The sequence below is a fragment of the Melozone crissalis genome, unplaced genomic scaffold (genome assembly GCF_028551555.1).
Source record: "Melozone crissalis strain CALT ecotype California unplaced genomic scaffold, PUWL_Pcris_2 ptg000006l_1, whole genome shotgun sequence".
Classification (NCBI taxonomy): Eukaryota; Metazoa; Chordata; class Aves; order Passeriformes; family Passerellidae; genus Melozone; species Melozone crissalis.
Window position 1 is genome coordinate 15236832 of NW_026535784.1, and position 13720 is coordinate 15250551.

At 38.8% G+C, this 13720-nt stretch overlaps 1 protein-coding gene across 3 annotated transcripts in view; it reads left to right on the plus strand.

Moving 5' to 3' along the window:
• DOK7 (docking protein 7) overlaps window positions 1-13720 on the plus strand; it is a 59529-nt gene that overhangs the window by 32646 nt on the left and 13163 nt on the right. For all 3 annotated transcript variants that reach the window (XM_054295772.1, XM_054295773.1, XM_054295774.1), the window contains one exon: window positions 9359-9401. In XM_054295772.1, the coding sequence (XP_054151747.1) occupies window positions 9359-9401 (43 nt within the window). The remainder of the gene's footprint in view (window positions 1-9358; window positions 9402-13720) is intronic.

Genomic DNA, 13720 nt, shown 5'->3' on the forward strand with positions numbered 1-13720 from the left:
CTTAAATGACGCTGCAGAGGGAAGTGCTTCCTTGCATTCTGGCCATCCCTGCTAGTGTAACAACATTTTGTGCCTTGAAAAACTATCTTACTTCAGTCAGTAATTCAACCTGTGAGTGTAGGATAGAAGTGTAGGGGAAAATGTAATATGCAGCTACTGTGTGTTTTCTGTCCCCTCTGGTTCATCTCCAGGGAAATCTGATGCATCAATATAACAATGCAAAATTTGTGTATGTGGGTCAAAGTTAGACTGAACTTCCTCGGGTGGGATGAGGATGTTAAAGTCAAAAAAAGTGTTACTAATATGATAAATGAAAGCCAGGATGTGTGAGTGAATAGCAGTCATATATAGGACTTCTAGGCTGCAGTAAAATGCCTTTACTGCATGCAAGCTCTGCTTGTATGTCCTCCTTAGAGTTATCTTCCATGTCTTTCCATGATTTTTCTTCCAAAATCAGGGTAGATGAAAGAAAGCAGACCTTGGGACTTTCTCTGCAGAAGTTCAATCCAACTCAAGTTCAAAGTATAGATGGAAAAGGGTCTCTGAAGTTGACTTTGTGCTCTTAAGTCTTGTCACATGAGGATAAAGGGTTATTTGCAGGATAAAATGCAGCAGCCAGCTGTCAATCAACTAAAATGACTGTTTCAACAGCTGGGAATCAGTGGGACATGAACTCTGGCTGTGTTCCCTCTCCCCTAGCCACATCCTCTGCAGTAGTCTGGATTCTGTGGAATCCTCTGCTAATTCAATGCTGATTGGAAGCAATTCTGGATGTACTAGAAATTTGAGCCTGGAAAATATTAAGGAAATATAAACCTTTTCCAGATCTGGTTTATTAGAAGGACAGAGAAGTGCTAAGTGGGCTATATCAGGGCTGGTAACTGTACACTTGAATCCCCTGTAGCACAAGGAAAACATTTCCAGATGAAGTTTGCTGATTCATCTCATTCCTGGAGACACAAAGTCAAGCAGAACACACGTGCTGTGGAGATAACTACTATAGGAGACTTTGGAAAAAACTACAAATATAATTGTGCCCAATAATTTATTGCACTGCTCTCTGATATAGAAGAAGCCTGGGAGCAGCCCCCATGGATAGTTAAGTATCTCTATCCTTTGAAACTGTGCAGCTTAATTATAGTTTCATTACTTTTGACAAACCATAATTTCAGTGATGGGTTGGGGATAAAGAAAAACACTTGTCTTAATTTTACTATTTTGAGCTTTTCCTCCCTTATTTGTCCTTCTTCTTCCATCCATTTCTTTGTGATGATCACTGCTTATCTTGTTAATATTTTTTTCTGGAAGTTGACTAACTATAGCTCTAAATGTGAGGTTGAAAAAGGAGGAAAATGAATGTGAAGATCATATTGCAAGGCTTTCATTTTTGTTCTTCATAGGCCCATAATTAAGCCCACTCTAGTTCTCTTTGTGGAACAGGATGCACAGGTTATAACAAGGATTCTTTTCTCTGTGTCTTTCTGTGGAATGGGCTGGAAGGAAGGAATCAAGTAACTAGTCTAATGTAAATTGGCATAGCTCCATCAGCTACAAGACAGGCACAAGTGTATTTTTAGTGCCAGCAGAAGATAAGTTCACACTGTGGAGCAAGAGTCTTTGGGGAAATAGAAGAAGAAAAGGACTTTTCTTGGGACTTTCCTCAGGTGAATGTTTCAATATGATAATTAAAGCTTAACTTTCTCTGCCTGTAAGACCCCACAGGGGCAGGTTTAATTTGTCTCTAAGATCTGAGATTTCACTTTGCCAACTTTTGAAATGTTTTCATTTGTGTCCTTCTCTGTTTACTGTCACTTCAGCTGTAGAGTTGAACTCTTTATTTGCAAAAAGTGATCCCTTTTCTTCATTGATAGCTGGCCTGGATTTTAAATCTTGTTGCAAGCAGAAAACTTGGGTAAAGCTATACTTCATGCACCTTTGTGTGCAAATTTTTCATAAATTGCTGCTTTGCTAACCACAAGAGCAAGGCCACCTGAATCCCTTTGTGAGCACATGTGTCCATAGGTCCATATGTTAGTGATGGTCCTTCTGGTTTATTTTCAGCCTCTCCAGGCTTCCTGCTCCATAGTACTTTTGTACTGACTTTGACTACCTTGAAATGGGTTAATGCTCTGACTCAGAACTCTGTGGTTTCTATTGGGCTGTGCTGTTCTGAGAAAATGTACAGCAGTACTTCCCACTGGCCAGGTGTTCACAGGTGTTTCTGCAGAACTGAGGTGCTCAGTGGGGGCACAGTCAGTCTTGTGAACTTGAAAATGCAGAGGGAGTGGATCATGTGAGGGGTTGCATTCCATCTGTGAGCACCTTGCCTCTCCTGCTTGTGTTATGTGCAGAGTAAGAAGAACGAGCTGAGAGGCACACACTGATTGTTTGCACAGAGTCAAATGTGGTTTTCATACCTGCTTGGGCCCATCTGAGCCTCAATTTCAGTGGTGGGGGAGTTTTGCTGGAGTCTCTGCCTTGTGTGGTTTCCTTGGGTGCAGAATGAGTGGAAATTAACAGATCTGTTGTACAAGGAAGCTCAGACTATCGAATGTGGGGAAACTGAGTGTATTCTCAATAACAAATGTTCTTGCAGAAGTGTAATGCTACCCCCTGTTGGAATTTGGGATATATGAAACCAGAATACATGGAATTGAAGCCTCTGACTTTGTGTACATTACTTTGTTTCCATTCCACTTGACAAGACTTTAGAAGTACCACTCTCTCTTAAAAAAAGTATTTTTTAAACATAAATAGGAAAGTTTTTTTTTCCTTCCAGTTACCACTGAATTAAATTTAAAATATTCTTTCATGGTGAAATACAGCTGCAGGCAAAAGTGCCTGTCATTTTACTGTCTTTCTATAAGAATACAAACGTATAACCTATTAATGTTGATTTTTATTGTTCACAAGCATCTCCTTATGAAGAACTTGCAACTTCTAAAAGAGAAATGCAGCTTCTCTCTTTGCGTGGCTAAAGTTAGAGTGTTTGCTGTGATTCAGGTGCTGGCTGAGGAAGGGCACTTGTGCTCACCTGTGGAAATGGGACTGGCTAAAGCAGTGCTGTGGAAGCCCTGCTGGACATGGAACAGTCTGGAAAAGTGTATTTGGTCTCTTGTGCATTGGCATTGCAGCAGGAGTTTCTGTCTCTGCCTCAGGAGAGCTGAGCTGAGCAATGCTCTGGAAAAGGGAATGTAATGTTTCTATGAAAACGTCTCTAAAAAGCTGACAACACTGTTTTGAATTGGAAAATCTGCTATGTGTCTTAATGCTTAAATTAAAAATTGTTCTTTTTCATAAAACTGCAGAACATCATCTGCTACTGTAAATCAGGAGAGCTCACTTGAGGAGTTGGGGAGAACAATGGAGATGATTCTAATTACCTGGAAGAATTGGTTGTCTTTATCTTGGCCCTAAGAATATCTGAAATACTGAACTTCAGATTATATTGGGCTATTTGCCTTTGTTTTTAGATCTCACAGCTGGGGAGAAAGCATTTATCACTTCTGAGCTGAGTGTGGTTTATTTTAATGGCAATTGTGTAAGGAGTCATTCATGCCCTGAATGGTAGAATGATTATTATGAGATACCTGGTGAAAAGGCTGAGGTTAATGCATTGCATTATCTACCTAGCATCAATTCACAGGTGTGTTTGTTTAGGGTTCTGTGCTCTGAAATCAGGAGATGCTGTTAAGTTTGAGGAATATATCCTGTGAAATTTACATATGGTGTTTTTATTTTTCATGAATAATTATTTTTAGTTCCAGTCTTCTAACTCCTCCCACATTCTGCCTGTGTTTATCAAATACATTGGATTAAAACTGGTTTCAGAGGCAATTTGCTGTGTCTGGTGTAGCCATTTTCTCTGGTGGAATTCTTCAGCCTAGTCCTGGCTCCTGCTGTGAAAAGTCCTCCTGTATCATGAACCAGGGGTGAAGTGTTCTCTGACTGTACTTCAGTGTCTTTGTCCTGTGAGGTCTCTTCAGAATCTTAGATGAGCTCATCCCTTCAGCAATATTCATAATCATTAGTGTCCATCTTTCCATCTGAGTTTCTTATACAGCTCTCCCTAGAGGGCTTGCTACTGCAGCCTCTCTCTCTGCAGATTGTCACTATATTTATCCCTACAAAATCTCTATGAAATAATGAAGTGCTTCTACCTGTATAGAAACCAGTGCTTCTGAATTTTACCCATGGTTAAAGAGGAGAGACCCTCAAATTCACAGAAGTATTGAATAATTTTGTTTGATCTGGAGCCATTATATCAAATGAAACCATGAGAAACTCAAACCTTATGAAATCAGTTAGAAATGGTAAGACAACCCCAAACCCTCAGTTTGACAGAGGCGGCAGAGTGTCTTTATTTTATTTATGTGTTATAACTTGTAGTTTTGGGCATGTCTCTGTAATCACAAGACAGCTGATATTGCTGTTAGGACAGTTTAGGAGGGTTTGGTGTTTTGTGCCTTCAGACTTTGCTATTGACCCGGGCTGAGTGATGCTGCTTTGGGCCAGCTGTATATTCTCCTGACTTATATTTTTGTCTAGCAAGTATGCAAGCTTGGCTTGTAGCAATGCCTGGAGACAGACACAAACATCACTAATGTGTTTACACCAGGTATTTTATATGCCTTGGACGGCATTGCATAGCTGCTTCCTCTAGAATACTTCTGTGCATAATGAGATACGTGTGTGATGTTAAAAGGATGTGGTTTAGGTTGGAAAGTTAAGCTCCTCAGTGTTGAGGAATTGACAGATTTACTGTTGCTCATGCCATCTTGTAGCCACACATATGTCTCTCTCATGCAGTGAAGGAAACAGATGTCCCACGGACAAACTGGTATGTGACCATGTAATTGCATTACAGTGCAGTTGTTCAGCACACTCCTAGTGTGGCTGTCCTTGTAGTAATTCTAGGTCTGGTTTTGAAAAGGCAAAGACAAGAGCAAATCATGTGCCTTGCTGCTGTGTCAGTTTCCCTGTGGGCTCATATATTATCAGTAGCACAGTTTGAAATTTGACCCTTCAGTGTTGCAACTGAGACTCGACCTTGTGAATTTCTGCCGCCTGGCAGAGGGATCCAGCTACTGGCTTTTGTGGTAGGGAACTCAGCCCAGCCTCTCTTTCTCTCCCATGAGTGGACAGCTTCAGAGTATGCTCTAGGCAAGTTGCGTCATTTTGGGAGGTAATGATCACGTTCTGATGTTAATGGTTGTGGTCTGGTTGTGTGACTAGAGACTCCTGGCTGCAGGCAGCTGGGAAGCCCAGAGCAGGGAGCAGGAGATGCCTCTCAACAGAAGCATAAAAAAAAAATCACAACTGCAGAGGCCTCTGTAAAAAGCATGAGAAGAAGATACAACACAAATATGGACTAGAATTAAACTGTACTTTTGGTTGTTTCTCACCTCTCGTTTTTTAAACAAGACCTGTACTTTGTAGATGAGCAGAGCTCATCTACATATATATATATACACATATACATATATATAAAATATATAAAATATATATATTTTATATATAAAATATAGAGGGATATATTTTATCAGGAGTATATTTTATACAGGGGTGTATACAGGGGTATATTTTAAGGGGTGTATTTTAATGTATCCCACAGCCCACAGCTTGCCCGTGGCACTGAAATTCCCAGCTTCATGCCTCATAAAATAGCTGATGTTTGGGCTTGGCTGAGCAAGTGGCGATGTTTCTAAACTGACTTCAGCAGTCCTTCTGTAGTTGGCAGTGGGCTTGTGACAGATGAAGTTGAGTAATCAGGAGTTTGTGGCTGAAATTGAAGCCCTGCACCAATGAAACATGCTATGGGCAGGAGTTTGTTTCATTTGGAGTTGTTAGAAATGATCATAGAGTTAAAAATTTTGTATCTTTTGTTCTGAACCTGATCAAATGCTGGGTGAAAGAGCCCAGCAAGGTAGATGACCTTTAAAGGTTGCTCCATGTGACTGTATTTATTGACCTTTCCTGGGAACTTTGTTTTTCTTGTGGCAGCCTAAGCATTCAAGCTTTATATTTTATTATGATTTTGAATAATAGAATAAATCACAGTCTTTAATCCTTACAAGAAAAGTACTAGAACTGTCAGTTTAATTAGAGACTGGCTCCTTTTTGCTGAAATATCTGAGCTTTGCAGAACTTTACACATACTTTTTCTCTTCCATTCTCTAAAAGCACTTTAAAGTTCTCTTTGTGATGCTGATTTCAAAATCTTCACTCAGGATCTCTCATTGAGCCCTTTGCTCCTTTGAGAAGTTTCTGATGGTTCAAGTTGATTGTAATAAACTATATTATGTGACTGTAATCTGCTGCCTCCCTCTGCACACAAACTATGTGAAGCAGTCAGAGGCTTGTGATGATTTGCCATCAGCTACCCACAGCACGCAGGAGAGTGTTTGTTCATTGTTGGAGAAGTCTGCTCACAGTTCCTGGTTTTCAGGAACTCAGGGAATTTTGAATCATGATTTTCATGGTTTCCTCTTGAAAAACTGGATATTTTGTGTAGCCTTGTTACTACATAATAGCTTTAACATAAAGGGAGGGAGAGGAGAAAAAACAATCTAGATCATCTCCTCTGCGAAAATGAAGCATTTGACCAATGTTGCAATCAAGCCTTTGTTTATGAGGGCATTTTTGGAATGTGCAGAATAAAAATCTCCCAAAGTAAATACTTGCTTCTCTTACTGTCAAGTACAAAGTCCTGTTTCATAACAAGACAAATCTGGGAGCCTCTCATTTATGTTGAGCTTTTCTTCTTCATATTTGAGGACTCAGACTGGGGCAAAACTTCAGATATGTGCTTAGACTAAAGCAAGAGAGACCTAAAAAGCACAGACTATTTTGTGCTGCAAGGGACCTTTAAAGGTCACCTAGTTTAACTCCTCTGCTTTGAGTAGGAACACTTTCCATTAGGTCAGGTTCCTCAGAGCCCCATGCAGCCTAATCTTGAATGTTTCCAGTGATGGGACATCCATGACTTCTCTGGGTTACCTGCGCAAGTGTTTCACCACCCAGGCTAAATCTAACTTATTTTATTTTAAAACCATCACCCTTTTTCCTATCACAACACAATCTGCTAAAAAGTCTGTCCCAATCTTTCTTATACTAAAAGTACTGAAGGGCTGCTCCATGGTCTCCCTGGAGTCTTCCTTTTTCCAGGGACAAGCCCAACACTCTCAGCCTTTCCTGAAAGGAGAGGTGCTCCAGCCCTCCCATCATCTTCTGTCCATGCTCTGGACCTGCTCCAAGAGGTTCATCTTCCCTGTGCTGAGAACTCTGACTCTCAGTAGGCGCAGAATAATGGAGCTATAAAAAGCTGCCAAACTTAGATGAGCTGAAAGAAAAGCTTTATTTCTAAAGATACACAGAGGGAATTACATAAGCTGTGGCTGATGAGGTGTGTCTGAAATGTTGGCACAGTTATCAGGTGACTGGCATTTCATTCCTCTTGCCAGTGATCATGGAGCCCTGCTCAGCATTCAAACCTACAGAGCTTTTTCTTGGAAGTGTAGGTTACTCCTTTTTAGGAGGAAAAATAGGAAACAAAAATATTTTGGCTCTGTGAAAAGGCTTGGTTAATATTGATCAGCTATCTATCATAGCCAATAATGGGAAGAATTAGTTTTAAGGCAATTTTTTTGGTCTTTTGTTTTGTTTGGTTTTTTTTTGTTTTTTATTCATCTAACTGGCAAGTTTCTGTCTCCTTTTTATGCCACAGAGGTGAGCTTGCAAAGCTGTTCTGGTGCTTTTTGTCATTATGAATCTGGAAAAACTTCTTCTATAGCCAGGAAACTGTGCAGTGCAGTATCTTTGCTCCATGCAGTGGAGCTTATATTAGATGATCTGGAATTTTTGGGCTAGTCTTGGACCCAAAGACTAAAACTCCCATAAGCAGCACCAAAAGCAGGATTAGGTATGTAATCACTGAAAAGTTGTATAGATATGGGAAGGCCTGCTCTTCTTCCTGAGGGACAGTATTTTTAACTGCTGATTTTTTTTTAATATGAGAACTGGTGTGATCAATCACATATTTAATGAAATTTAAAATGAGTGAAAGTTTGAATATAATAAAATGAAAAAAAGGTGAGAGGAAGGCAAAGATATTCCAAATATACACAGAAAGGGGAAAAGAAAATCCCATTTTGATCATGAAAAGGATTATGTGCCATGGTGGTTATTTGTTATACAGAAAGAAATGCCAGGCTTAAGTTCTATTTAGCTCTTTAGGGAAATCAAGCTAATCTATGAATAATGACCCAGCATATCAAACCACTGGGTTCTCCTAACATCACTCATTGAACTCTACCCAAGATATTTGGAAGCAGAACATAAAAAAATGAATGTCATCTGACAGCAGGCAGATCAGTACCAGAGCTAAAATAGCCCTGGCCATGCGCTCCTGGTGTGTGACACACAGATTGTGCATATCTGCTTGCTGAGGGTGCTGTGCTGCTGGGGTGGCTGGGGCCAGGCATCACAGACCCCAGCACTCAGCTCCTGGGTCACAGACAAAAGATTACATGTTTATATGAGGCTATTTAACTTATATTTATGAGTAATACTAGGAGGCATGCAGGCCTTAGGTAATCATGTTAGTTTTTGTCTGGGTGTCATAGCAGGTGTGACAAAAGCATATGATTTGAGTGAGGTCACTTACCCCTTTTCTCCTCTGATGTAATCACAGGGTGGGTTGAGATCTGCATTATGCTCTGTATTTGAAAACCATGCACTTACATTTGTACATGATGCCATAATAATTTTAAAAAGTCCTCCTACAGGAAAAGCCATGTTTTGCTGTGTTTTGTAGAAATATAAAAGGTATCTTTTACATCTCTCTATTGTTCTTTCTGCTGAGTTGCCTTTGCTGTTGCCACTGTTACTGAAGCCTCTGCCTTACAGAGGATTGCAGCAGGAGGCCTCAGAGTTGCAGAAATAATAGAATATGATGTACTGAAAAAGGAAATGAAAACATTCTTAGAGACTGAAAAAAATCACTTAATAACAAAACACTGCTTTTTTTTTTTTTTCTTATGTCAGGCTCATTTCTTTATCTAATCAAAGGTGATTCTTCTAGTTATTTGTTGTCTTTCCTATAATTTGAATGATACTTTAACTGTGTCCCATATCTGTTGTAATTTCACACATCAAACTTCTGTTGACATTTTTGCATCTTTGTTAAGCATAATCTAATATTTTCTGAAATGCTGTGAGATGTTTTTCTCTTTCACAAATGAAATCTTGGCCACATTTTTGATTTCCTCCCCTCCCTTCTACTTTTATATACCTTCTATACTTTGTCAGGTTTCTACTTGTACAGATATTTCATTCTAAAATTTTCTGTTTTCTTTAGGGAACAGCAGTATTACAGTCTGGAGTCTTACCAGCTATATCAGGTAGGAGTCATTTATTTATTTACTTTTTTTAACAATGGCGTTTTAGTCTCAACTTGTGACAAAAGAAACAGAAGATTTATGGAAGCAGAACTAAATACTATATTGAGAGGTGTGCTGTTTGTGGCTGGTTTTTCTTCTGCAATCCATGACTTGGCAGCTATGAAATACATTGTAATCTGTAATAATGTTGGTTGAAAAGATTTATATATTTTTCTCCCTTTCTTTTGTTAATCTGAAGAGGTTCAAAGTTGTTAGAGTCTTTAAAAAGCTGTTTCGTGCCTTTTCTACTTACATGTTCAAAGAACAACAAGAATTTTTTCTTTTTAGGCTATATTAGCACCAAAGGCAGACATGATTTATATGTTCAGTGTGTGTAGCCAGTTTCCTAAATAACACAAAATCACAGGAATGAATCTTTACCAGAAGCAACTGGGAGATGCTTCTCTCATGTCAGTAAAACTCTTGATTGACCAACAAAATCACTAATGAGAGGACACTGAGTGTCTGGCCTGGAAAGATTATGCAGAGGCACTGGCCATCCTTGCAGTGTAAACCTCTCTATCAGTAGAATGTGTTGGTCACCTGAGTTCCCTTTCTAATGCAGCCAAACTGATCTGGCACTTCTGAATTATCATTTTACTTCAAAAAAAAAAGCATTTCATAAGCATTTAGTTCATAAGCATTTAGTTTTGTGTGATTACTCTCTGTCTTAGGCCTTGGAGAGATCTGTGCAAAGAATTTAGTTGCTGTCTTAAATGTCTTTCCATTCCTTAAATAGTTTACCTGATAATTCATCAGATCCATTAAATTTCATAGGATTCCCACCTCCAATAGACATGGAGCAGCTCTTTGTACTTGGGTTTCTTTACTACTTTAAAAAACCTTGGCCAATACATAAAGCAGTGTGACTGATGGGATTTTGTGTGAACAAATCCAGTGGGATACTCAGGATCAGGAGGTGTCTCTGGAGAAGGTTAAAAGTAACTCCTTCCTTTGTCTGTCTTAGCAGGAGAAAATCCAGAAGCATTTAGCAGATGTTGTTGCAAGTTATTCCACTCAAGTCAGTAGAATTACTCTTGATTTATAGAGGTGTAAGTAGAATCCCAAATTGGATCATTAATTTTATCTTTCCCTCTGGAACTCAAGTTTCTAGTCCTCAACTCAAAGCAAGGAAACCAGAACACTTATGATTCAAGTGTGTGTAAATACAGGGAAACTTCTGCTGCATGTGGTGGGCAGAATGTTATTTCTGTATTAATTTCAGCATCAAGTTAATTTTGGATGCAAACAACATCTGACAAAAATCCTTATCTCAGACTATTCGTGCATATGAGGGAGTTAGCTGTTTTGATAAAACCTTCCATGAAGCAAATTGGAACTGAAGAAATACAGGACAGATTTTTATATCAACAGAAAAAGAAGTTTGAGCAGGTGCATTTTATTGTCTGGTACACTGGAAAAATATAGTTTATGAAAATAACTCTTGCAGGAAAAATATAAATGTTTGAGACAAATGCAACATCTAAAGCCAGTGAGTGAAATTTTGTTTATGGGGTTTGACCTCTCAAATGTTCTAATATACCAGTAAAGTTTTATTTTCAAAGCTAAAACTATTTTTCAGAATAAAAAAGGAGCTGCAGTTTTCTGTGTCTCATTGCATTTTTATTGTCCTTAGATATTTGATGATGATGATGATGATTATTATTTTGTATTAAAGTTTTCTCTTTTATATAGGTGAAATTTTAAGTATAATTAAACTCAGCATAGCAAAGCTTTCAAAATAATTCTGTAGCATTTGAATATTTAATCTAAGGCATTAACTGAAGGTCCCAGGATGCTGAGCAGTCATTCACACTGCTCTGTTGCACTAAAGGAACTGCATTAGAACTTGTCTGTGGTTCTCTATTATTATCCAGAAATAATAATAGAGAGATTATTATCCATTGTTGAGAATAAAATAGAGGCACACTAATTTGAGGTAGCTACTTTCAAAACCTGTATTGTGCATATACATGGCAAGATACCTCTGCTAGCATGGATGACAATGACCAATACCTAGATATAACATTTCCTACTGTAGTAGTTTCCTTACTCACAAGTAAATCTCTTTTCTATCATATTGTCATTTAAATACACTGTAGAATGCAAACCCATTCCTTCCTGAGATACAGGTACCTACATCTTCTATGCAATATTTTTGCTCTTGAATGTCTTGGTCCTGTAGCAAGACATGAAATTAAACAGTCACAAATCAATTGTTTGTGTATTTGTTGGTTTATTGTAGGGAATGTGGGTATTCTCTTTCTCCTTTTAGTTAGATATGCTGAGCAACAGACTCAGCAACTTTAGGGAATTGTGTTTCATTCTAATGGCAAAGTGTTCTAAATATGGCAACAATTCTAAGTTGCATTATTAGATAGAAAAAAACAAGTTGGGGTGAATCATTTAATTCAGGTTTAAATAATTTGGTTGCCTTTGTTATAAATAACTTTGTAAATATTGATTAGAAAGAGAGACTGAAGTAGATTACTTGAGTTTGTAGGAGGAAAATGTTCCCATTGTTATCATAGCTTTGTACTGCAGATAAAGGTAAGGGATTCTATGATGTATGAATGTGTGCTCTTAAGTATAATAGACTGCATTTATAGTTATGATGGACCTCAAAATACCATGACAAGATAGAGGTTCAAAAGTATGATTCAGATTTCCTGAGACTGCTGGATTCTGGAGACACCTCAGTTTGGTACATTTGGTGTGAGCAGTTCTCATGGGACCTGGGCAGATTCTCATCACTGCTTAAGGAATCCTGCAACTTGATCTGGTGGTTGCAATTTCGGAGATATTTATGTAGGGCTTTTTCTCAGGAACTGCTTATGTGCTTTGAGTTAAGGGATTGTGAATAAGATCCACATTCAGTGTTGGGAAATGAAACAATAGACTGCACATTCATTCCTTCACAGAATGGTGAGCTGAAGAGCTTGCCATTATCTTCATTATCTTTCTGGTGCTATTAACCAAAGCACTGTAGGAAAAATAGGACTGAAGCAGTTGTCTAGAGTCTCTGCCCTTAGGTTTGGATGTTCTTATTTGTATGTCTGACAGATGTTTAGTTCTGCAGTGAGAATCCTTAATCCACCTTGAATCACCCCAAATCCTCTGCTATTCTTACATTTACAATGTATTTCCTAGCAGTTGTGCTGTTTCTCATTGAAATTTAGGCCTCTTCTCTCTCCTTTCTATTTCATTGCAACACCTCAGATAAGGAGCCTCCAGCTCTTACTCATAGGGGTGAATGATTTCCTTCAAAATATTTGTATTTTCTCAGTTGAGTAGAAGTCTTCACAGCAATCTTCTTTTATGAATGATGTTTAAACCATGAGGCTGTTCAGTGTGGAGGGGAAATGTCACTATTTTTGTCCTTGGGGAAATGCCACTATTTCTGTCCTTAGCTGCCAACCCCTTCCAAATGAGCTGAGCAGACTGAATCCCAAGACTCCTATTTAGAGAAGAGAGGCTGGGAGCTGGAATAGCTTGCAGAAGTGCTTAAGGACACTGCAGTCCCTGGAGAAGGCATTTAATGCAAGCTCTATGCACCATATTTCAGAAACTTTCATCCATTCCCAATTCCCACAGGGGAGCTGCTTGCCTGGGCATTCCCATGAGCCTGACCCAGCCCTGAGTGTTTCAACACTCAAATTAAACTTTCCTTGAGGGAGATCTGATCTCCCTGCACCCCTGTGCCAGGGGCTCTGGCTTTGCAAAAGCCAGTAGTTGAATGGGCAAGTAACAAAAATGCTCCCAGGGAAGCAGTGCACTTTCAGTTTTGCTTTTTGACTTGTAAATCGTCTCTCTCCTTTTCCATTTTCCCCCTTATTCCAGAGGAGCAGATTCGCTGTCATTGCAGCAGACACTCTGCTCTCTGACATCCTCTTTGCTTGCAATACCAAACCTACACAATGCTTGATGGGAAATGTGCTGAGGAGATGGATTAAGGAGTAAACATAAAACAATGCTGTAGATTGGAATTCAGCTAAAATATCACCTGAATGCTGATTATGAACATTACATTTCTATTAAATTTTTCTTAAGTAGACAGGGACTCAAGGCAGCCAGACAAGAAGAAAGAATAAAATTAAATATATAACAGGTACTGAAAACAAAGTCAGCTGTCTGACAGCTTAACTTTCCTGATGGAAAATTTGATGCTTTTTTGTGCATTTTAAAATATTTTTATTGCACATCTATGCACCTATTGCACATCTATGATGCTTTTATTCCAAGCTTAGGAGTCAGCTTTTAAGGAATTAATTCAGAGCAAT